We start from the raw sequence: 26164 nt of genomic DNA on the forward strand, positions 1-26164 counted from the left end.
ATACGAAGACGTGGACCTACATGGCTCATTTTCTACTCTAGAGTGTGGTATCCATTACGAACTTCAAATACCAAATTTGAAACAATTCCGGCGAATACTGTAGCTACAATCATCAAAATACCGAATATCGGGAGGAACCGTTATATGGGGGCTATACTAAGGCCTGGACCTGCACAGACAATTTTCTGCCTTAGGCCGTCGTATCCATTACGAACTTCAAATTCGAAATTTGAAACAATTCCGGTAAATAATGTCGCTAAAATCATCAAAATTCCGAATATCGGGGGTACCATTATATGGGGGCTATACGAAGACGTGGACCTACATGGCTCATTTTCTGCTCTAGAGTGTGGTATCCATTACGAACTTCAAATACCAAATTTGAAACAATTCCGGTAAATAATGTCGCTAAAATCATTAAAATACCGAATATCGGGAGGTACCGTTATATGGGGGCTATACGAAGACGTGGACCTGCACAGACAATTTTCTTTCTTTGGCTGTAATATCCTTTACGAACTCCAAATACCATAGTTGAAACAATTCCCGTGAATAATGTCGCTAAAATGATCAAAATACAGAATATCGGGAGGTCCCTTAATGTGGCGGCTATACGAAGTCGTAGACCTGCATAGACAATTTTCAGTCTTAGGCTGTAACATCAATTGCGAACATTAGATACCAAATTTGAAACAATTCCGGTGAAAAATGTCGTTAAAATCATTAAAATACCGAATATCAGGAGGTACCGTCATATGGGCGCTATACGAAGACGTGGACCTGCAGATGCAATATTTTGTCTTTGGCTGCAGTATCCACTACGAACTTCAAATACCAAATTTGAAACAATTCCGGTGAATAATGTCGCTAAAATCATTAAAATACAGAATGTCGGTAGATACCGTTATATGAGGGCTATACGAAGACGTAAACCTGACAATTTTCTATCTTAGGCTGTAGTATCCGATACGAATATAAAATACCAAATTTGAAACAATTCCGGTGAATAATGTCGGTAAAATCATCAGAATACAGAATATCGTGAGGTACCGTTATATGGGGGCTATACGAAGATGTGGACTTACATGGCCCCTTTTTAAAACAAAAAGTCCTGCAGACATAATATACATTAAATTGTTATCAACTTACTTCATTTCGTTCGGAAGCTAAAGTGATTTTCACAAACGGACAGACGGATAGACGGACAGACGGATGGACATTGTTAAATCGACATAGAATTTTATGCTGATCAAGAATATATATACATTGTGGGATCTTAAATGTATATATCGAGGTGTTACAAACGGAATGACAAACTTAATATACCCTCCATACTAATATAAAAATGACTTGCATTTTTTAGTTTCCCCGAATTATTATGTTCAGAGAATGCAGAATTGCACGTTGTTGATTTTTTTTTAATTGAAGGTTTATTATTTCAATTCTTGGAATGAAATGCTAGATCTCTGTTTCGTTCTTTGATTTAAATGGATTCTGCGTAATTAATTATAAATTAAGTGAGACACTAATTATAATTTGTTGACTTATTCTTGAAACTGAAATGACGGAATTTAGTGTGGCATAATTGTCAGATGCTAAAGGTCGCCTAATATGGAAGATTAAAAAAAATAAATAAATTGAAATTAAATGTCCACCAAACTTAAATAAAAGCCCGAATCTACTCTAAAATAGATCTAAAATTATGGGACACATATATTGAGAGGCAACCGAAATTGGGTAAAGAAGTTTCGCTCAGATTTATATTTTTGAAAAAAAACATTTCGAGTTAAAATTCATTGAAATCCAAAACATTAAGAAAGTCTTAAAGACGGGCCGGGTCGACTTTAGAGCTTCACATAGCAAATAAATGTTTTTATGGATAATTTGTTAGAGCTATAGCTATATCTGAACCGTTTTCAATCAAATTTGCCATACTTATTTCCAGACTTAATTTGGTCTATGTGCCATAATTTTTACATTTTTTTTTTTTAAATTTTACTGAATGAAAGCAAAAAATGAAATGAAATAGCATCAAATCTTAGAATAAGTTTCAGTTTTTGTCAGATTTGTTCGAATTGGCAACCTTTGGTAAGAATTATGGCCATCAAACAGCCAATGAAACCGTCACACGCTGCCCGAATATTGCTCTGCGGTATTTTGGCCCGGCAAAGCGATTGTTGAGGTAATCGACACTTTGGTATTTTTAGTGCCAACCTTGCTTTCCAAAATACTCCAGACACAATTGTCCAACGGATTGATATCAGGAGATTTTGGTGGCCATTGTGCTCTGGAAATGATGCGAAGAACCTCATTTTGTAATCGTTCTTGGGTGGCGCGTGCTGAGTGCGATGGTGCTCAGTCCTGTTGGAATGTCCAAGGTCTGCGGCCAAAATATTTGCGTGCCCAAGGCTTTATTACAAGCTCCAGAATATTTCCGCGATAATATTCGGCATTTATTCTGATGCCACGGTCGATTAATACGAGCGATGTTATGGCGGCCCACACCATCACCATGACCGGCGCTTTAGTTCTGGTGGTCAGCAGAAGGTGCACATTTTCAGCTGACCTCTTTGGCAGGTAAACATGATCATTTTTTTTTTTACAAGCTGCTGGACAAGGAATGTTTTCTCATCGGATAAAACCAAATTCGGCAGTTCACCACTTTCGGCCAAGCGAAGCAATATATTAGCTCTTTTGAGTCTATTTTCTTTCTGTTGCGGTGTAAGTTCTTGCACTTTTTGGAATTTCAATGGCTTTACCCAGAGCTCATTTTTTAATATTTGCCGAATGGAATATTGTTATATGTTCATCTCACGAGCCATTTTTCGGCCACTGCGACGCGGGTTTCGATCACGTCGCTTCTTTACTTTTCGAACCATTTCTTCTGATTTTGCTGTTTTTTTTCGTCCACTTTCTTGACGTCGGACTACGCTACCAATATCACTGTAACGAGCGATAGTACGAGACACAAAAGATTTATTCGCATTTAAATGCTGGAGTGCTCTAACGATAGCCACTTGTGGTTTTCCAGCCAAATATAAAGAAAACGCACTATCACTCTTGAACTCCATCACGAATAACTTTTTTTCTGGAAAATTCTCACCATAATGCTTTTGTACGCTTGTAAACAATATAATGAGCTGTCACTGGAATAATTTTAACAGCTGTAGGACGAGTGACTTTGAAATAACAGAGGTCTGAAGTTGGTTGCAGTTTTTTTACCTCACTCTGTATAAGCCGGCTTGTCGACAGATAAATGACATTTGCTTGAAAGAAGGGCCATGACCATTCTTAATAACGAAAATTCCAGTTTTTTTTTTTTTTGGCAAGAAAGTCTAAACAATGCCAGTCGATTTTTTGAAAATAAAAAAATAACGAGTTCCATGATTTAAATAAAAAAATGTGAGAAAAAGAAGCTCCCGTCTTGAAAAAATATTTGGTTGGACAATCTTAAATAGGGTCTTTAAAAAATCCACTTATTTTAGTCAGGAGACCTTTCATAATATTCTCCAAAAACTTGACGGTCGTGGAGTCCTATAAATGCTTTTTGTCAATTTTTTTTAATCTCCAATTTATGGTCGGAAGATCCTTCAAAAATACACTCCAAAATTTGATTCAATAAATAATATGATTTATATAGGGTATTTATCATTTGATACGCCCAAACCGTGCCTTATCAAAATATCGGTTTTAGACCCTAGGTCGTGTTGGAGGAAATTCGTTTCAGGACATTTGGACCCTAGGTCTCTTTGGAGGAAATTCGTTTCAGGACATTTGGAGCCAATCTACGGCTATCCGTCTGGCAGGCTGATGCGCACGCTCCGAACTTGCTACATCGTATTTATTATCAAACTTAGATTGAGTTCCAATATAGGCAAAATCGTCCCCAGCTTCTTCAGGTACCTCTCCCAACTAATAGTCAAAATTTTCACAGTAAAAATTTACTTCATAGAAATTTACCTCATACAACAGGAAAAAATGCAAAATGAGCATTCTCTTCAAATTTCACACATCCCACTATTTTTATTCGGAGAGGATTTGGCGTTAAGGTGGGATATATCGGTTCAATTATTTTGGTACCTCCCCTCGCAAATGGTTTAATTTTTGAATAACCAAAACGCTGACAAAATGCGAAATAAGTATACGATTCTCTTCAAATTTCGCACAGTTAAGATGATAGATAAAATGCCCGATCTTATCCTGTATTGTGTTAATATGGAACCATTCCTTTTGTTACCTCCCCCACAAAGGTCCAATATTTTAAATAATTATATCTCAATATATACATCAAACATAGATTAATATGAGCATGGGATATTGATATCCACACCTACTGTTACTCCCCTCTCAAATAACAGTAGTAGTCGATCTATACGTCTTCGACAAAATTAATATCAGATTTATAAATTGTTAAAGGCTGAGGATATACATCTGTCGACAGACATTATCAATGGGATTTTGTTCAACATCAGTATGTCGTCAGGATATGGCCCATAAAAAATTGGAATTTCGCCCATACTTAATTACCGAAAATGTGACCTCGGGCAAAATTTCACCTTTTTCGTTTTGCTGTCATCATTTACCGCAAAGATTCATAGAAATTTGTATCTTCATATAAGTACGGGCATAGTGTGAGGGTAGATATCTAATAGCAGAACATCTTCTTTAGATTTTCTTCAAAATTTACAAAAAACTCATGTCTAAACATTTCCAAATTTAAATAATTTAACTGGCATTAAGTCCGCAAAGAAGTAGCATATGACCAATGTTTTAATTCCCCAGCTGTACAATAAATCCTCATTTACATTCTTACAAAAGTTACTCAGGGTCATTTGTAAACGTAACCCTTTTGTTCGAAACAAATTTCCTCTGTTTTTGTTTTTGTTGGCTTAATGTTGTGCGTGTGTTGTTCTTGTTGCTGCTGTTGTTCTGAAAGAAAAATTATAAACTATATTTCACTCAGCATGTTTTCGTGGTTAAAGGATATTTATTTATATTTTTTTGGACTTTTTTTTTCATACAAAAAATATATGTTTTATTTTTGTGATGACGTTGTATTTGACTTAGGTTTTTTTTTGGTTGGCATTTGTGGCGAATATTCAGTCACAAAGGACAAAATAAACTTTATGATGTGGCGTCTAAAGTCGCGTGTATTGCTGTTCTTTTGAATTATTTCGGTGTCAGAAGGATTAAACAAATGTAAGGCCAGATAAAATGGAGGAAAGTTTATCTAAATTATGTCTTTATTGTTATTTAGTGGAATTCGGAGAAACTTTGAAATTTAAATGTTAATTTAAAGAAACAAAGCATATTTTTAGGAGCATAAATAAAATATCAGAAGAATTTTTAATGGAAGAAAGAAAAATATATGAATTACTCAAAATGTTCTTAAAATATCATTATTGTTATACAAGAAGAGTAGTTGCATTTCCCAAACTTGGCATATATTTCAATATACGTACATGAATTAGACGAAGTGTAATAATGGGGAATGTTGATTTGCTCCTTTAGAAAGGCCAATTTTGTAAAAAATTATGAAGTTTGAATATTAGGAACCTTGTATCCGAATTGTTCTAATTTTAGCTTGTCTCAAAATATTTTTACAAAGACTTTTAAGCAAAAAGTCTTGGTTAATTTTTAGAGGACTTTAAGAAAAAGGATTTCTTTTTCCGGGCCAAAAAATAGAGTTTTTTTTTCATAAAAATAATTTTAAAAAGGCTCAGCTCAACAATCGCGTGCTTTTTAGAATCTCCAACTTAAAATCGAAAATTTTTAAAATATTTCCAGAGAACTTCCTATCCAAGATTGCTGGATTTTTGTATAAACATTTCACAAGAAATTTCTAATCACGGACTCCCAAGGGCTTTTAAACCAAGTATTGTTTTTTTTAACTATCTTAAAATGGGATCTTAAATTTTATAACCTCCACCATAGTATGAATGTTATATAAAGTTTGTGTTTGCATAAAATTCTATGTCGATTTGGCAATGTCCGTCCGTCCTCCCGTCTTTGAAAATCGCTCTAGCTTCCGAACGATATGAAGTAGGTTGATAAAATTTTACTCAAGTGTGTATTATGACTGCAGGACTTTTGGTATTGAAAATGGATCATGTAGGTCCACGTTTTCGTATAGGCCCCATATAATGGTACCTCCCGATATTCGGTATTTTTATGATTTTAGCGACATTATTTACCGAAATTGTTTCAAATTTGATATTTGAAGTTCGTAATGAATACTACAGCCTATTACAGAAAATTATCTGAGCAGGTCCACGTCTTCGTATAGACCTCATATAACGGTACCTCTCGATATTTGGTATTTTGATGATTTTAGCGACATTATTCATCGGAATTGTTACAAAATTGGTATTTGAAGTTCGTAATGGATACTGCAGCCTAAGGCAGAAAACTGTCTGTGCAGGTCCACATTTTTGTATAGCCCCCATATAATACTACCTCCCTATATTGATGATATTACCTACATTATTACCGATTTTTTTCAAGTTTCACATTTGAATATAGTAATGGCTTATGACAAGAGTTGTCTATGCAGGTCCACGTCATTGTTTAGACCCTAATATGACGGCAACATTTGGCATTTTTAAGATTTTAACAGATTTTTTTTAACGGAAGGTCTTTGAATAAATAATCGGAAATATTGTTGGGAAGGTTTTTAAAAAAATATTCTTTACTAATGGGAAGATGGGAAATAATATAAGGAAATATTAAAATAAAATAATTTTTAAGAAATCCAAGTTTATTAAGTATAGAGGTCCTTGAAAAAATATTCGAAAATATTGTAGGGAAGGCCCTTGAAAAAATATTCGGAAATATTATTGGGAACGTCATTGAAAAAATATTCTTTAAAAAAATCTACGTCTATTGGTTATTGTTGGAAAGGTATTTGAAAAAATATTCAGGATTATTGTTGGGAAGGTCCATGAAAAAATATTCGGAAATATTTTTGGGAAAGTCTTTGAAAAACTATTCGGGATTATTGTTGGGAAGGTCCTTGAAAAAATATTCGGAAATATTGTTGGGAAAGTCTTTGAAAAAATATTCGGAAGCATTGTTGGGAAGGTCCTTGAAAAAATATTCGGAAATATTGTTGGGAAAGTCTTTGAAAAAATATTCGGATGTATTGTTGGGAAGGTCCTTGAAAAAATATTCGGAAATATTGTTGGGAAAGTCTTTGAAAAAATATTCGGAAGTAATGTTGGGAAGGTCCTTAAAATTTTAATTGGTCTTTGGCAAAAATGTTCTTTAAAAAAATCCACGTTAATTGGACCTTGGCAAAAATGTTCTTTAAAAAATCCACGTCTGATAGTCCTTTTTTAATTCTTTCTAAGGACATTCTGCATTTTCTTTACATATTTTCCAAGCACTTCATATTAAAATTTGTAGTTTTTTAAAAACATTTTTAACGGACTTCCTAACAAAATTTTGTAGATTATCTGTGTTCATATTTTTTGAAGGACTTTTGTAAAAAAGAATATTTTTTTTTATTTTCTTAAAAAAACCATCGATTTTCTTATAGATTTTTCAAAAGTAGTTATTTTTAAAATTTCTATTTTTTCTTAAGAATTGTATTTTTTTAATATTTTTTCGTTTCTGTAGATAAAAATGGTATTTTTTTTTATTTCTTTCTGACTAAGATGCGCATTCTTTATTTCAAGGACTTCACACCAAAAATCGTGAGTTTTCTTAAAACATATTTTAAGGAAAAAAAACATTTTTTTTTAATTTCCTTCAAAACTCGTCGATGTACCCATACATTTTTCACAAGTATTTTGTAACAATTTGTAAGGATATCCTGATTACAAATCTTGGAATTCTGGCCGAAAATTGTGGATTTTTATGTATCTCTAGGACTAAAATTGAGGTTTTTTAAGGACCTCCTGAACGAAAAGTCTTGGGTTTTAAGCTTTTTTAAAAATGTGCTTAACGATGCTTTTGATTTTTGGAATTGTTTAAGGAACTGTTGGCCGAAAACCTTGGATGTTTGAAGAACTTTCCAATGACCTCAAGAAAATCCTAGTTTCTTTTAGAATTTGAAAGAACATTCGCAAAAAAAAAATTGGGATTTCTAAAATGTGCTTTGGGATATTCTGAACAAAAAATCTTTAACAAATACGGGTTTTCTAGGAAAAAATTTGCAAGAACATCTTCCTAAGGAATGGAATTCCTAAGAAATGGAAGAATAAAAATATTTGTAAGGATTCTGAAAAAAGTCGTAGTTTAATTTAAATACTTTCTTGTTCAGAAAATGGCGACTATTAATAAACTTGTTTAAAAGTTTTCATGACAAAATATCATTGATTTTTATACCCTCAATAATGACAAGATTAGTTAAAGACCCGATAGCGACTTTGTAGTGGAACCTCTAAATTTTTGGTATGCTAACGATTTTTGCAGACCTTTCTCTTGGATTCGGTATTTTAAATGATATTCGATATTTTGATGATGGACACATTTTTCCCCGGAATTGTTTTAAATTTGGTCTTCGAGACTCGATACTTTTATTTAACTTTATTTTTTCAAATGATGGATGATATTTAAAGTCCGGCGCCGGCCGAAACCCAATTTTTTTATTCATTTATGTTTTTAATATTAACCTATCGTTGAAATTTTTGTATCCCAAATTAATTATCGTACGATGAACTTACAGAAAAATCGGCAATTCGACTAAAGGTATGTCGCCTTATGTTTTCAAATAAAATATTATAATGTTAAATCACTTCTCACTTCTCTTTAATAGCTTCCACAACATTTCTTATATTATTAAAATTAATAAAAACTTGCAACTTTAATTGACGATGCGCTCAAGGGTGGTAAAACTGCTATACTGGCACCCGCACTTGTCCGCAATTTAAATTTTGCTCTATATCCCAATTTATCGGCCACATATTCTAAGGTAGTTTGTGCCTCTCCTCCAGTACTGGGAAAATACGTTTGCTGCACTATTCCCTTGATTGTCAACATGTCATCGCCTTCGAGGGAAATTGTTTCATCGCGCAAATAGTCACCTTCAAAAATACTAAAGCCAAATGGCAAAATATAAAAACTGGTTTTAGGGTTTTTTTTAGAATTAAATACCCTATGTGGCCTAAGTCTTTTGAAGTAACATTGAAATAATTGCAATTCATTACTGCAAACATGAATATCGGAAAAAGTGTCTATAATAACAACAACAAAATTATTTTGAAAAATTGAGAAATAATTATTAATATTTTGTGATTTTACCTTCATGGTACTGACTGTCTCTTTACAAAGTCAGATTGAAACTAAAATGTTGGAGATCTATAGGTAAAACTTTACGAAATATTTAACAGGCAAACACAGTTATATTGCACAAAATGTTCAGCCGGATCGAACTTTTAAAACCTTCCGCTATTTGTAAGAAACTTGAAAAATTTAAAAAAAAAAAAATCCGAAAACTACCACTTTAATGAAAACCGTTATATATGGACTATACGAAGACGTACACCTGCATACGAAATTTTTTGTAATAGGCTGTAATACTCATTACGAACTTCCAATACGAAATTTGAAATAAGTTCGAAAAATAGTGAGCGACATTATTCACCGGAAATGTCTCAAATTTGTTATTTGAAGTTCATAATGGGTACTACAGCCTATGACAGAAAATTGTCTGTGTAGGTCCACATCGTCGTATAGCCCTAATATAACGGTACCTCCATATGTTCGGTATTTTGATGATGTGTATTACTCACTGTTTTTATACCCTTCACAATAGTATGGAGGGTATATTAAGTTTGACACTTCGAAATACACATTTTAGACTCCACAAAGTGTATACTTAGCGGACATAGCGATGTCCATCCGTCTATCCGTCTGTGGAAATCACTCTAACTTCCGAACAAATTGAAGTAAATTGATAAAATTGTGCTCAAATGTATGCTATGTCTGCAGGACTTTTGGTATTGAAAATGGCCCATGTAGATCCACGTTTTGGTATAGCCCCCATATAACGGTAACTCCCGACATTCGGTATTTTTATGATTTCAGCGACATTATTCACCGGAATAGTTTCAAATATGGTATTTGAAGTTCGTAGTGGATACTTCAGCCTACAACAGAAAATTGTCTGTGGAGGTCCACGTCTTCGTATAGCCCCCACATAACCGTACCTCCCGATATTCGGTATTTTTATGATTTTAGCTACATTATTCACCGATTTTTTTTAAATTTCGCATTTAAATATTGTAATGGCTTATGACAAGAGTTACCTAAACAGGTCCATGTCCTCGTGTAGACCTTAATGTAACAGCTACATTCGGTATTTTTTAAGATTTTAACAGAATTTTTAACGGTTTTTATTGTTTTTTTTAGAATTGCCAAATTCGTTCCAAATGGTGGAGGGTATTTAAAGTTCGGCTCGGCCGAACTTATATTTACTTGATGTATTTCGCTTGATTTGCAGTCCCTTAAATTCAATAAATTACAACAATATATTTCAAAATGATACAGTAAAACCGCAATTATTTATTACAAAGTTCACCAATGTTTGAACAATTCTGAGCACCTCGCCAATATTTGAAAAAATATTTGAAACGAAACTTTTTTATCGATGATAATTTCTGCAATAGGTAGCAATTAATACATAATATTCACTGTAGCTGCGATGATGATTTGAGTTTTTAAAACCATAATTAATCATGTCGATTAGGGTGGTCTTTGTAAATGTTCGTGGTTTATAACTCAATATCAATATAACATCTCCTAACGACTTAGCTGTAATTTTTAACATATTACAATAGTAAAAAAAATTATTTGTTTTCAGTCACACTTTTAACACCTTGACGTTCGAACCTTAAAAATTATCATGCGGGTAAAAGTTTTGAATATATATATATTTTTTTTAATTAGAATATAGACAAAATAAATTGCTTCGTCGCAGATTATTTGGCCGTTGTTTTTTATGGTTTTTGTATTTGTCGTTTGTTTCTCGAGTACAGCATCCAAAGAGCTAAGTCATATAAGGTAAGGCAATTTTTTTAATAAAAAAATCAGTTAATCATTATTTATTTTTCCAGTCTCGAAAACAGTGGATACCTGCACGACCAATCAATTTCTGTAGACGATGAGGAAAACTTGCACATTAATGGTGCATTGGAACAGACATTTTTATCCACATCGAATGGCAATGATTTTATTGTACGAACATCATTGGAATATATGGCCGATAAACTCGGTTTCAGAGTAAAATACAGATATACAAATGAAGGCGGATTTTTAGATCCTCTATTGAGTGGAGTTTCTCTAAAGTCGTTGGTTGGGTAGTTTTATAGCAGATTAATGGATTTATTAAAGTTTCGAATAAATAAGAACATATTCTCTTACAAAGTGATTGAGTTAGAAAACTCGATCTTAGTTTCATAATAATATTACGATGTAACAAGTGAAAGACCTGTAAGTTCGGCGGACTGATTTTTGAATAATCTCCACCATTTGGAACGAATTTGGCAATTTTCAAAATAAAAAAAAATAAATAAATAAATAAAATTCCTGAAAAATTCTATTAAAATCTCAAAAATACCGAATGAAGCAGTTATACAAGGGTCTATACGACGAAGTTGACCTGCATAGGCAACTTTTTTAATAAACCATTAGAAGATTCAAATGCGAAACTTGAAAAAAAACAAGTAATAAAGCTGTAAGTTCGGCCGAGCCGGACTTTGAATACCCTCCACCATTTGGAACGAATTAGGCAAACCGTTTAAAATTCTGTTAAAATCTTAAAAATACCGAATGTCGCTGTTACATTAGGGTCTATACGAGGATATGGACCTGTTTAGGTAACTCTTGTCATAAGCAATTACAATATTCAAATGCGAAACTTAAAAAAATCGGTGAATAATGTAGCTAAAATCATCAAAATGCCGAATATCGGGAGGTACGGTTATATGGGGGCTATACGAAGACATGGACCTGCACAGGCAATTTTCTGTCTTAGTCTACAGTATCCACTAGGAATTTCAAATACCAAATTTGAAACAATTCCGGTGAATAAAATCGCTAAAATCATCAAAATACCGAATATCGGGGGGTACCGTTATATGGGAGCTATACGAAGAGGTGGACCTACATAGCCCATTTTCTATACCAAAAGTCCTGCAGACTTAACATACATTTGAGTAAAATTTTATCAATCTACTTTAGTTCGTTCGGAAGCTAGAGTGATTTCCACAGACAGACAGACAGACGGACGGACATCGCTAAATCGACATAGAATTTTATGCTGATCAAGAATATATATACTTTGTGGGGTCTAAAATGTGAAGTGTTACAAACCGAATGACAAACTTAATATACCCTCCATACTATGGTGGAGGGTATAAAAAAATTCACGATTTTTAAAAATGAAATTTTATTAACCTGCCAAGGAATACAAAGTAGATCCACATAAGGCTTCAACAAAATATCCAGGATCGGTTTCATATTTGTATTTTGTACGGTAACCAAGTTTGTCGGCTACATATTCTAGGGTAGTTCGTAATATATCTCCATTGCTGCTGACAAATGATTGCTGCAATGTGCCCTTGATCTCCAAATCTTTTTCGTCTATCAAAAATAGGGATTCTTCTCGAGTGTAATCGTCGTCATTTATGCTAAAATTATTATTTTCATTAATTATTTGTTATTTATTTATAGAAAGCTGGATTTCTACCTTATGTGACTTATCTCCTGCGTAGCTGCGTTGGAGAAACAACAACGGGAGTAAATGAGAGACACCAAAAATATTATCTACGAAAAAATAATATTTTTTTAATTTTATTTTTATAAATATTTTCGTGCGCTCACCTGAACTTTCATGATCTATGTATGCACTTTGATGCTGTTTGATTTCAAATAGAAATTTATTTATTTTTTTCAACACAATAAATTGTATGGCTGATGTGAAGCGTTAGATATTCAGATTTGCATTTCTATTGAATACTTACGAAATGTTATAATCATCACTTTAAAAGAAAAATTAATTATGATGTTGAAAACACGAATATCCAATTCATTTATGGACAAGTGGAAATTATAATAATTAACAAGTAAAAAAGAAGCTAAGTTCGGCCAGGCCGAACTTTGAATACCCTGCACCATTTGGAACGAATTTAAAAATTTTCAAAAAAATTAAAAAAATTCAGTTAAAATTTAAAAAAATACCGATTATAGCCGTTATATAGGGGTCTATACCACGTGGACCTACATGGGCATTGTTTGTCATAAGTCATTACCATATTCAAATTCGAAACTTGAAATAAACGGTTAATAATGTAGCTAAAATCATCAAAATATCGTATATAGGGAGATAGCGTTATATCGGAGATGTGCGAAGACCTGGACAAGCATAGACAATTTTCTGTCACAGGCTGTAACATCCATTACGAACATCAAATACCAAATTTTAAACAATTCCGGTGAATAATGTCGCTAAAATCGTCAAAATACCGAATATAGGGAGGTACTGGTATGTGGGACCTATACGAAGACCTGGACCTGCATAGACAATTTTCTGTCACAGGCTGTAGTTCCCATTACGAGATCTAAATACGTAATTTGAAACAATTCCGGTGAAAAATGACGCTAAACTCATCAAAATACCGAATATGGGGAGGTACTGTTATATGGGGACTATACGAAGACTTGGACCTTCACAGAAAATTTTCTGTTTTAAGCTGTAGTATCCATTTCGAACTTCAAATACCAAATTTTAAACAATTCCTGTTAATAATGTCGCTAAAATCATCAAAATACCGAATATCGGGAGGTACAGTTATATGGGGGCTATACGAAGACGTGGACCTACATGGCTCATTTACGAACTTAACCTGCCTACTGGAAAAATTAACATTAAAAATAAACGAACAAACATGCCAACACTGTTCGATTGCTTATATCCATAAAATAGCTCAGCATTTTGCTATAGCTGAAAAATGTCATTTCGATCGATTTTTGTTTTTTATACCCTACACCACAAGGTGGTCAGGGTATTATGTCTTTGTGCATTTGTTTGTAACAGGCAAACGGAAACGAGATAGACCCATAGTTCCTTTTGATGATCTGCATAGAATCACATTCTGAGTCGATTTATGCATGTCCGTCTGTCCATGTATTTTTGTAAACAAAGCACAGGCCGCATTTATTGCCCGATCCAGATGAAATTTTGCACAGATCATTTGTTTGGCCCAAGGACGAATCCTATTAAAATTGGAGATAATCGGTCCGATTTACCTTTTATTGTCCGTGTAATATCATCCCGAATTGTATGAAATTTTGCATATGTACCCAAATTAAGCCTGAAAATAAATATGCCAAATTTGATCGGAATCGGTTCAGATATAGCTATAGCTCCCATATATATTGCTCATGCGATTTGTTGTTTTTGTAATATGCACTCTGTAACAACAATATTTGGGGAAATATATCAAATACAGCTCAGAAATATCTTTGCCAAATTTAATCGAGATCGGTTCAGCTTTGGATATAGCTCCCATATATAACTTCGTCCGATTTACATTTTATTGTACACCAAACGTCTAATATTTGTCTAAATAAGATGCAATTTGGCACTTACGACCGAATTGAGTCTAGAAGCTAGTATGCCAAATTTGGTGCAGATGGGTTCAGATATAGCTATAGCTTCCATATATATTGTTCATCCGATTTATTATATTTGTTTCCCACAACCGTAATATGCACTCTGTAACAACAATATTTGGGAAAATATATCTAATACAGCTCAGAAATATCTTTGCCAAATTTTATCGAGATCGGTTCAGATTTGGATATAACTCCCATATATATCTTTATCTGATTCCAAATTAATTTTGCACCAAATGGGCAATACAAGTCCGAATTTAAAAGATACAAATGCTTCGGCATATTTGAACTTTAAATTATAATTATAATCATAGGGTGTATGATTTAATTCTCCCATAAAAACTTTTAATTGTTATGTGGAGCTCTACTAAATTAGCAAAGTGGTGTAGGGTATCATAAAGTCGGCCCCGCCCGACTTTAAGACTTTCTTTACTGTTTTTTTTTGCGGTCTGCGTTCCAGCCTCAAATTTCTGGCATTAAAATCAACTGAACTACTTTCCATTATTTCATAATTGCTCTTCTTGCATGCACGTAATTCCAATAATTTTTGAAAATCATCACACTCTTTGCCTAAACAATTTTTTTTGGAATTCCTAACAAATCCTTTGAGAACGCTTCAATTGCTTGGAAAATCACTTTCCATTATCACCACGACAAAAATTGACTTTATGTAATTATTTCTCAAATTTCCATTAAATAGAGTTTTAATTAAAAATGTACACTGCACCTACCATACACAGACACACGCATAGACAGCTCGGCTGATGTGTTGGCAAGTAACGACAACATCACAGGGAATAACTTTACACGTCTCTGTGGGTGTAGCTATGGGTTTGCATGAATGTCTACGAGTAGATGGCGTTGACTTCTGTTCCTCAACTCAAAATGGAAAAGTTTTTTTTTGTTTTTCATTTTCTGTGGCATAACATGAAATAATGAAGGAAAATTTTCATAAAAGTTTTGTGTACATGAGAGACCCATAACCATAAGAAATAAATAGACACTGTAAATACATTCAACGACATGCGGAAGTGGTACACTGTTTTTGGATGGAAAACAGTGATGTTAAGGGAAAATTTTGAAAATCCTATTAAAACCTCTGTTTCGGAAAAGGAAGCCCTGAGAAACAAAATTTAAACGAAATAAATTGGAAAATATAGCCTTAAACCTCCCAAAATACAGAGATTTCCTTATATAAAGGCTATATCGACATGTGGACTTATTTCGTCAATTTTTTGCAATTAACAAGTAAAAAACTATAAGTTCGGCCGGGCTGAACTTTGAATACCCTCCACAGTTTGGAACAAATTTGGAAATTTTCAAAAAATTACAATCCATTAAAAATTCTTTTAAAATCTTAAAAATACTGAACGTAGCCGTATATTAGGGTCTATACGACGTCGTGGACCTGCATACGCAACTTTTGTCATAAGCCTGCATTGACAATTTTCTGGCATAGGCTGTAGTATCCATTACGAACTTCAAATACAAAATTTGAAATAATTCCGGTAAATAATGCCGCTAAAATCATCAAAATACCGAATATCAGGGGGTACCGATATATGGGGGCTATACGAAGACGTGGACCTGCACAGATAATTTGGCCCATTTTCTGTTTTAGGCTGTAGTTTCCATTACAAATTTCAAACACCAATTTTGAAACAATTCCGGTAAATAATCTCGCTAAAATCATCAAAATACCGCATATCGGGAGGTACCGTAATATGGGGGCTATACGAAGTTGTGGACCTGCACAGACATTTTTCTGTCCCAGGCTGTAGTACTCGTTACGAACTTCAAATACAAAATTTGAAATAGTTTCGGTAAATAGTGTCGCTAAAATCATCAAAATACCGAATAAAGGGGGGTACCTTTATATGGGGGCTATACGAAGACGTGGACCTGCACAGACAATTTTCTGTCATATGCTGTAGTACTCATTACGAACTTCAAATACTAAATGAAAAATAATTCTGGTAAATAATGTCGCAAATCATCAAAATACCGAATATCGGTGAGGGGGCACCATTATATGAGGGCTATACGAAGACGTGGACCTGCACAGACAATTTTCTGTCCCAGGCTGTAGTACTCGTTACGAACTTCGAATACTAAATTTGAAATAGTTCTGGTAAATAATGTCGCTAAAACCATCAAAATACCGAATATCGGGGGATATACTGTTATATGGGGGATATACGAAGACGTGGACCTACATGACCCATTTTCTGCTTTAGGCTGTAGTACAAAAAAAGTTAAAAAGAATCAGTCGGTTTCGGCGACAGATGTATATTCTCATCTAATTTCCGTCTATTTTATACCCTCAGCCATATGGCTAGATAGTGCCTTATTAAAATAGCGGTTTCAGACCCAAGACCAAATCCGTTTCAGGACATTTGGATTCGATCTGGCGATGTCCGTCCGTCCGTATGACTAGTGCGCACGATAACTCTCGAAGGCAGTACCAGTTTTGGTCCAAACTTGGTTCATCGTAATGTTATTATCACACTTACATCAAGTTAAGAGGTGGGTGATATCGGTACACTCCTCCTGGAACCTCCACCCAAAAGTTCGAAATTCCCGAAGAAAATATTTTATTGCACAGAAAAAAAAGAGCTATCCGATTTTGCTAGGTCAGGTGCGAAAGTGGACAATATCGGTCCACTCCATCAAGTCCAATCCAATCACTCTAGCTTCCGAACGAAATGAAGTAGGTTGATAAAATTTTACTCAAATGTGTATTATGTCTGCAGGACTTTTGGTATTGAAAATGGGCCATGTAGGTCCACATCTTCATATAGCCCCCATATAACGGTACCCACCGATATTCGATATTTTGATGATTTTAGCGACATTATTTACCGAAATTGTTTCAAATTTAGTATTTGAAGTTCGTAATGGATGCTACATCCTAAGCCAAAAAGTGAGCTATGTAGGTCCACGTCTTCGTATAGCCCCCATATAACGGTACCTCTCGATATTGGGTATTTTGATGGTTTTAGAGACATTACTTACCGGAACTATTTCAAATTTAGTAGTTGAAGTTCGTAATGGATACTACAACCCAAGACAGAAAATGAGCAACGTAGGTCCACGTCTTCGTTTGGCCCCATATAACGGTACTGCCGATATTCGGTATTTTGATGATTTTTGCGACATTATTTAACGGAATCGTTCCAAATTTGGTATTTGAAGTTCGTAATAGATACCACATCCTGAGACAGAAAATGAGCCATGTAGGTCCACGTCTTCGTATAGCCCCCATATAACGGTACCTCCCGATATTCGGTATTTTATGATTTTAGCTACATTATTTACCGGAATTGTTTCAAATTTGGTATTTTAAGTTCGTAATGGATGCTACATCCTAGGCCAAAAAATGAGCTATGTAGGTCCACGTCTTCATATAGCCTTCATATAACGGTACCTCCCAATATCGGTATTTTGATGATTTTTGTGACATTATTTAACGGAATCGTTCCAAATTTGGTATTTTAAGTTCGAAATGGATACTTTAGCCCATGCCAGAAAATAACGGTACCACCTATATTCGGTATTTTGATGATTTTAGCTACATTATAAACAGATTTTTCTTCAAGTTTCGCATTTAAATATTGTAATAACTTATGACAAAAGTTGCCTATGAAGGTCCACGCCGTCGCGTAGTCATTCGGTATTTTTAAGTTTTTAATAGAATTTTTAACGGATTTAATTTTTTTTTGAAAATTGCCAAATTTGTACCAAATGGTGGTGGGTATTAAAAGTTCGGCCCGGCCGAACTTACAGCTTTTTTACTTGTTTATGCTGATTTCGTTGACGAATATAACCAAATATTGTAGACAAACAAATTATATAGATGAGTCTAAATTTGTAGATGATCTCAAAATATTTAGGGGTTCATATGAACCAAAAACGGAAAAAAATTCCTGATCACACAATTGAAGCCAATCGACACGCCTGAAAAGAGAGTTAAGCGCAGGAAAGAATTCCAGCATTTTGGATAACCATTGGATTATATTTAGCTGTAAAATGGACCACAACAAGTAGGAGGACGACGCAGTGCGTAAATATTGGGCAAATGTCCCTGGTCAAAATGCCAATTTTTATATCTGGGCAGAGCTCCGTGATATAATTTCAAAAGCGAAATCTTCCAAAAATGGATTTGGACATAAGGGGGCTTCTAACATATTGTAATGTTGTAGGGTATCAGATGGTCGGCCCTGCACGACTATAGCCTTTGCTTACTTATTAAATATATATTGCTATTAAAATGTTAGTTATATCTATCTCTTATGTTATGGGATCCCCTCCCCCCTCCTGATTATATTCCCTTGTTCCAATTTCTTTAATAATTTCCCAAGAAATGTTTAATCACTGTGCCGGCCTAATAATCTTGTTCGTTAATATATTTTAAAAGCATTTTTATAAAATGGCTGAGTGCTGCTTGTTCGTTCATTTAACTCGCTTGGAGACCTCTTTTAAACGACCAAAACTAAACTGTCTCCCCAGATAGTGCAACATGACAAAACACAAAAACGAGAAAAAAAGAAACACAATCAGGAAAAAAGCAAGTAACCAAGCTAACGAACAGTTTAACCAATAATAACAGCATACATTAAACTGATTGCTAGTTATCGATAGGTATTATCCGTTAACATATACCTACATACACACACACATAGATACATGACAAACAGACACTTGCACATCATGCGGCCAACGTAGACACAACTAATACCAATCGAACGATCAATGTTCAAGCAAACAAAACGGCAATACACAATGTATGTGTGTATGTATGGGTGTAGTATATGTGAGAGATAGCTTTTTTTTATATGTATAGGAGTATACAACCATAATGACTATCCTTTGTTGGCTGATGGTGCAGCAAGGATAAATGCCAGGCATTTGTTTTAACCCAGAGAGTCAACAACGGCAGCAGCAGCAGCAGCAGAAAAAATTGTGTCCTCCGAATGTGTGTCATTCGCAGTCTGCTGTCGTCAGTGCAACGTAGCAACATATCATATTCATTCAGCCCAACCATTCTGACAGAATGTCAGTCAGGCAAACTGTCATCGCCACCCACCATGCCATATCCAGAAGTGCATGTGTGTGTGTGTGGGCGTGTTCGGTAAGGAAGTATATGCTTCTTGCTGTTGTTTTTGCTGTTGTTCAGTTAGTAATTGGTAAATTGATTGTTTTCGTAGAAGAAGTTTAAACATTTCCTAGATTTTCTATAACGCCCAAGAGATCCGGCAGGTGCTTGGCGAAGAGAAAAAATCACAGCAGTCTATGACACGAGTTTAATTGTAATACAATTGTTACGAAACTTCATTGTTAGAGTGGAGACGACGAAGCGAACACTTGAAATGGCCAGCAGGATGAAATTGTGTTAGAGCCAACTTAATTTCTTGTGGTTTGACGAAAGAAGTCAAAGTATAAGACAGAACCAGTAAAGAAAGTCTTAAAGTCGGGCGGTGCTGACTTTATAATACCCTACACCACCTTGCTAATTAAGTAGAGCTCCGCATAACAATTAAAAGTTTTTATGGGAGAATTTAATCATACACGCTATGATTATAATTATAGTTTAAAGTTCAAAAGACTAAATATGCCGAGGCATTTGTATCTTTTAAATTCGGACTTGTATTGCCCATTTGGTGCACAATTAATTTGGAATCGGATAAAGATATATCCAAATCGGAACCGATCTCAATAAAATTTGGCAAAGATATTTCTGAGCAGTATTTGATGTATTTCCCTGAATATCGTTTTTACAGAGTGCATATTACGGCTGTGGGTAACAAATATAACAAATCGGATGAACAGTATATATGGGAGCTATAGCTATATCTGAACCGATCTTCACCAAATTTAACATACTAGCTTCTAGACTCAATTCGGTCGTAAGTGCCAAATTTCATCCAATTTGGGCAAATACTAGACGTTTCGTGCACAATAAAAGGTAAATCGGACGAAGTTATATATGGGAGCTATATCAAAGTCGGAACCAATCTCGATAACATTTGGCAAAGATATTTCTAAGCTGTATTTTATGTATTTCACTGAATATCGTTGTTAAGGAGTGCATATTACGGCTGTGGGTAACAAATATAACAAATCGGAGCTATAGCTATATCTGAACCGATCTTCACCAAATTTGACGTACTAGCTTCTAGACTCAATTCGGTCGTTAGTGCCAAATTCCATTCCATTTGGACAAATATTAGACGATTGGTGCACAATAAAAGGTACATCGGCGAAGTTATATATGGGAGCTATATCCAAATCTGAACCGATCTCGATGAAATTTAGCAAATGTATTTCTGGGCTGTATTTACTATATTTCCCCTATAGAGTGCATATTACGGCTGCGGAGGACATAAATAACAAATCGGATGAACAATATATATGGGAGCTATAGCTATATCTGAACCGATTTCGATCAAATTTGGCATACTTATTTTCAGGCCTAATTTGGTTGTATGTGCAAAATTCCATAATATTCGGGCTGATATTACACGTTTGGAGCACAATAAAAGCCAAATCGGACGAAGATTATCTCCAATTTCAATAGGTTTCGTCCTTGGGCCAAATAAACGATCTGTGCAAAATTTCATCTGGATCGGGTAATAAATGCCAACTGTACTTTGATCACAAAAATACATGGACAGACGGACGGACATGCATAAATCGACTCAGAATGTGATTCTATGCAGATCATCAAAAGGAACTATAAGTCTATCTCGTTTCCTTTTGCCTATTACAAACAAATGCACAAAGACATAGTATCCTTACCACCTTGTGGTCTAGGGTATAAAAATAGTAGAGATCGGAATATGTGTCTAGTACTTTAATGTAGAGAGATCCCAAAACATTTGTAAAGCTCATATTTTGCTCAGTCTTTAAATTTTTCTCTCTGAGACAATTGAGGAATTATTGCCTCCTTTTTCCGTAATCCAAATATAAACAGCAATCCTCCACATAAGAAATATGGAATCGATCTGCAAAAATGGCTTGTACTTCCATTAATTTAACAAAAATTCTCCCATTGAACGTTTTGTTTTCCCATAACTTCAATTGTTTGTTTATATTGTTATTGCACTTCAAGGAATACAATTGGATTGTTCATTGAATGGCGGTATCGATTATCTGTAACTTCATATATGGATATGTAATAAAACCATTTAAAAACGTTTGTACCAAAAAAAAATATTTGAAAATTTCCAAGAGACCAACTAAAATAACAACCAAATAAAAACACAAAATTGGCGACGACGACGAAAAAAAAGGAAACGCTAATTTCGACATCTCCATTTGCATGTCAAGTGGATTTGTTTTTTCCGCACTTGTTGTTCTTTTTGTTTGCCCTCTCTGCGGTATCATCATCAGTTCAAAGCTTATGATGACAATGATAAAAATTACATATTTTTTTCTTCCGGTCTTTTTTTGATATTTTTATATTCTCTCCTTTTTTTTGAAGAGTTTCAGTTTTTGTCCGAATAATTTCGGGTTGATTGTAATCATTATCATTGTCGTCGTTGTGACAATTGGAAAAAATATTAAAAGTAATGGCCTTTGGCATTAAAATATAAAAACAATTCACAAAACTTGTTTCGAGAGAAAAAATCATTCTGCAGTTCTAACCAAAAAATGAAAAAAAAGAAAAATGTGGACAAATATTAGGCATTTGATAATAAAAATGTTATGCTGCTACTCTCAGATATCCTTTGGATAGCTTTTTTTTGCCATCATCATTGCTGTTCATTCGGAAATGTAATGCAAATGGGAAAAAGTTATTCTTTCAATTTTCATATTCATTTGGTTACTTTTGACAGTTGAATTGTCTGTGACAAAGAGAAAAAAATCTTAATTCGGCGTTGAAGGGTCCTCTGTTGACAAAACAAAACTATTTCAACAGCTTGAAATATAAATAGTCGGAAGTGAGTAAAGTATTTTTAATGGATTATTTGTACAGTAAATTATCAATTAACATAAAGAAATTGGTTTGAAATTATCCGTCCACTAACTCAAGGAGCATCCGATTCGTTCCAAACTTAATATATCGTTATATTTTTACTAAAGTTTCGATTTCGGATATGGACAATATCGGTTCACTCCTTCTGCTACCGACCCAAAAATATTCAAAATTTTGCAAAAAAAAGAAAAAAAAATACAAATCTTATATTGAACGATGGGAGAAGCTGATATTTGAACTATAACTTGGCATATCGAAATATTTATATAAAACTTAGGTCAGTTGCCAAATAATACAATATTGATTCACACCTTTTTGTACCTCCCATATCGAAGGTAAAAATTTCGATTTAAGCGTCTATTTAATGTAAAATTAATGCTAGATTTTCTTCAGATTTAGATCATAATATTTTGTATATATTGGGGATGGTGTACAAATCACCAACAAGGGGCCAACTTTAATAAAAATCATAAAAATTAAAAATTTTGTAATTATTCCCTAGTTCTACTCAAAGTTTCTAATAATATTAGAAATGGCGTACATTTGTCCCTCAAAGATGCCTTATACAATTAAATAGTCAAATACTGAGGGTAGATATCTGTGGAATATTAAATTTTCTAATATTATTATACCCTCCACCATAGTTACACCTCGAAATATACATTTTAGACACCACAAAGTATATATATTCCTGATCAGCATAAAATTCTATGTCGATTTAGCAATGTCCGTCCGTCTGTGAAAATCACTCTAGCGTCCGAACGATTTGAAGTAGATTGATAAAATTTTACTCAAATGTATGTTATGTCTGCAGGACCTTTGGTATTGAAAATGGGCCATGTAAGTTCACGTTTTGGTATAGCCCCCATATAAGGGTACCGCCCGATATTCGGTATTTTGATGATTTTAGCAACATTATTCACCGGAATTGTTTAAAATTCGGTATTTGAAATTCGTAATAGATACTACAGCCTATGACAGAAAGTTGTCTATGCAGGTCCACGTCTTCGTATAGCCCCCATATAGCAGTACCTCCCGATATTCGGTATTTTGATGATTTTAGCGACATTAGTCATCGGAATTGATTCAAGTTTGTCAGTTAAAGTTTGTAATGGATACTACAGCCTATGACAGAAAATTGTCTTTGCAGGTCCACGTCTTCGTATAGCCCCCATATAGCAGTACCTCCCGATATTCGGTATTTTGAAGATTTTAGCGACATTATTTATCAGAATTGTTTTAAATTTCGCATTTGAAGTTCGTAATGGATACTACAGTCTATGACGGAAAATTGTCTATGCAGGCCCAGGTTTTCGTATAGGCCCCATGTATCGATATCTCTCAATATTCGGTATTTTGATGATTTTAGCGACATTATCCTCCGGAATTGTTTGAAATTACGTATTTAGAGTTCGTAATGGAAACTACAGTTTGTGACAGAATATTGTCTATACAGTTCCAGGTCTTCGTATTGGCCCCATATACCAGTACCTCTCTATATCCGGTATTTTGACGAGTTTAGGTACAATACCCACCGAAATTGTTTGAAATGTTGTATTTGAAGTTCGTAATAGATGTTACAGCCTACGACAGAAAATTGTATGTCCTGGTCCAGGTCTTCGCACAGAAGGTACCGTCCTCCCTATGTACGATATTTTGATGATTTTTGCCACGTCCACGTCGTATAGCCAAATATAACGGCTAAATTCGGTATTTTTAAAATTTAACAGAATTTTTTAGGGTTTAAATATATATATTTTTTTTTTTTTTTGAAAATTTCCAAATTCGTTCCAAATGGTGGAGGGTATTCAAAGTTCGGCCCGGCCGAACTTACTGCTTCTTAACTTTTTACGTGTTTGCTAATAATTATACCCTAAGCCATATGGCTAGAGAGCGTATATATATAATTTCCACTCCACATATCATTCCGGTCCACTCCTTCTGGCACTTCTCGAACGAAATTTCAATATTTTCAAAGAAAATAATTTACTGCACAGAAAGCGAAAGGATAATCCGATTTTGCTATATCTGTAATCTCGCGCATATTTCCACATTTTCCAAAACTATGCACATATAAACCTGGCACGTTGTTATACCAGTCTTAGGTCAGATACGAATTGGTCAATATTGGCCAACTGTTTCTGTACCTTTCCCATAAAGGGTCAACAGCTTCAATAGTCATAACTCAAGGCGTATAATCCAGCCTGTCAGACACATGGAATTGGCTAGAAATACTCCAAATGTTCTGAAGCCTATTTCGTTCTACGATATATGACAGCTTAATCTCTTATTTCTATGGGGCACATGTTAGTCGTATCAAATAATTTATACTTAAGGTATAAAGAAACTCTATTGGCGGTCAGAATGCCCAAAAAAGATTTTAAAAATTCCACAATTATTGATTAAAAATGGTATCCATGAAAAATGTTCTTAAAAATCCTCGAAGTCCTTGTAATGTTCTCATAAAAAGCCCACAATCTTTGTCCTTATTTTTTTAGAAAAAAAATTGATTAATTAGGAAACCTTCTTTAAAAGCAAAACTGATTTATAATGTACTGCTTCACAGGTTGCAGATAGTGGAAGACCCGATATAATTATTCGGCAAATACGAATTAAATATACCAAACTTTGAACCTACATTGATATTTTTCTGCTACAAGGATTGGTCTTGATTGCCAGTTTCAAGTAACAAATTTGAAACAATTAAATTGAACCATGTAAAAAAGCAGCTGACTTCTGCCTCGCCGAACTTAAAATATTCTCCAGTTGGCATTAATTACAGTTATATGGTACTATATGAAAAAGTAGACCTCTGCAGACTATTATCTGTTAGAGAAGGTTGTGCCTATTACGAACTCCACTCTCAGACTGATACTATTTTACTTGGTTTTTTATTCATTCACCTTTTTCCGACAAAGACCGAAAAATATGTATCCCAAAATGGTTTATAAAAAATAATTTAAAAACTTATTTCCCCATAATATCCAAATATATCATCTTCTATCTATCAATAATTAAACTAACTAAACAAAGTTCATTGGCTGCGGCGATCCTTGAAAAGAGGCCAACAGTTGTATGTGTTAACATAAGACAATATCAATTATTGTGTCAATTAAGTAAATGCAAAGGCCAAAATGTCATCAAGAATAATCCGGCTTTCATTCATATCACAATGCGATGCCTTCTCTTTAACGTGACTTTATTCCACTTAACACTTAATAATATTTTTAATGTAATGAGAACTTTTGCAAACGGTCCTGGCTGCATTGGGGGCGGGGGTGGGTGAGTGACTAACTGACAAACGAACTAAAGACCTATCAACCAAAATATTTATTATATTTGTTGATGTGGTTGTAACTATTCCTGTTAATAACAACAATAATAATGATAGTAGTAGTAGTTGGTGTAGTGGGGCAAGTAATATAAATAAAATTGCATAAAGGATGTGTGAATGTGTGTGTGTGAGTGCGTGTGTGCAGATAGACAGACAAAAGGAAAATATGAAAAGGACATCAGCAGGACTATCAACCATTCCATGCCAGACCAAACCACCCACACTTACTCCAA

The 26164-nt window shown here is 34.3% G+C and overlaps 2 protein-coding genes across 2 annotated transcripts; one reads left to right on the forward strand and one right to left on the reverse strand.

The window, feature by feature from the left end:
• Positions 1-8787: 8787 nt before the first annotated feature.
• On the reverse strand, positions 8788-9330 carry LOC131803111 (uncharacterized). The gene is made up of 3 exons (XM_059124140.1): positions 9244-9330; positions 9097-9176; positions 8788-9037 (listed from the first exon to the last, which is right to left on the reverse strand). Exons 1-3 carry the CDS (start codon positions 9247-9249, stop codon positions 8788-8790), a joined length of 336 nt encoding a protein of 111 aa, XP_058980123.1. The 5' UTR covers positions 9250-9330.
• A 1439-nt stretch (positions 9331-10769) lies between these two features.
• On the forward strand, positions 10770-11452 carry LOC109613509 (uncharacterized). Its single transcript, XM_059119895.1, has 3 exons — positions 10770-10852; positions 10922-11004; positions 11058-11452. Exons 1-3 carry the CDS (start codon positions 10847-10849, stop codon positions 11302-11304), a joined length of 336 nt encoding a protein of 111 aa, XP_058975878.1. The 5' UTR covers positions 10770-10846; the 3' UTR covers positions 11305-11452.
• Positions 11453-26164: the final 14712 nt, after the last annotated feature.

This window comes from Musca domestica, unplaced genomic scaffold (genome assembly GCF_030504385.1).
Source record: "Musca domestica strain aabys unplaced genomic scaffold, Musca_domestica.polishedcontigs.V.1.1 1, whole genome shotgun sequence".
NCBI classification, from domain to species: Eukaryota; Metazoa; Arthropoda; class Insecta; order Diptera; family Muscidae; genus Musca; species Musca domestica.

What these genes read in the sequence shown, in the direction of transcription:
- LOC131803111 (XM_059124140.1), bottom strand. An exon ending in AAAGACTTAGGCCACATAGG is followed by an intron (nt 9,038 to 9,096) that starts GTATTTAATTCT and finishes ATTTGGCTTTAG; the next exon opens with TATTTTTGAAGGTGACTATT.
- LOC109613509 (XM_059119895.1), top strand. An exon ending in AAAGAGCTAAGTCATATAAG is followed by an intron (nt 11,005 to 11,057) that starts GTAAGGCAATTT and finishes TTATTTTTCCAG; the next exon opens with TCTCGAAAACAGTGGATACC.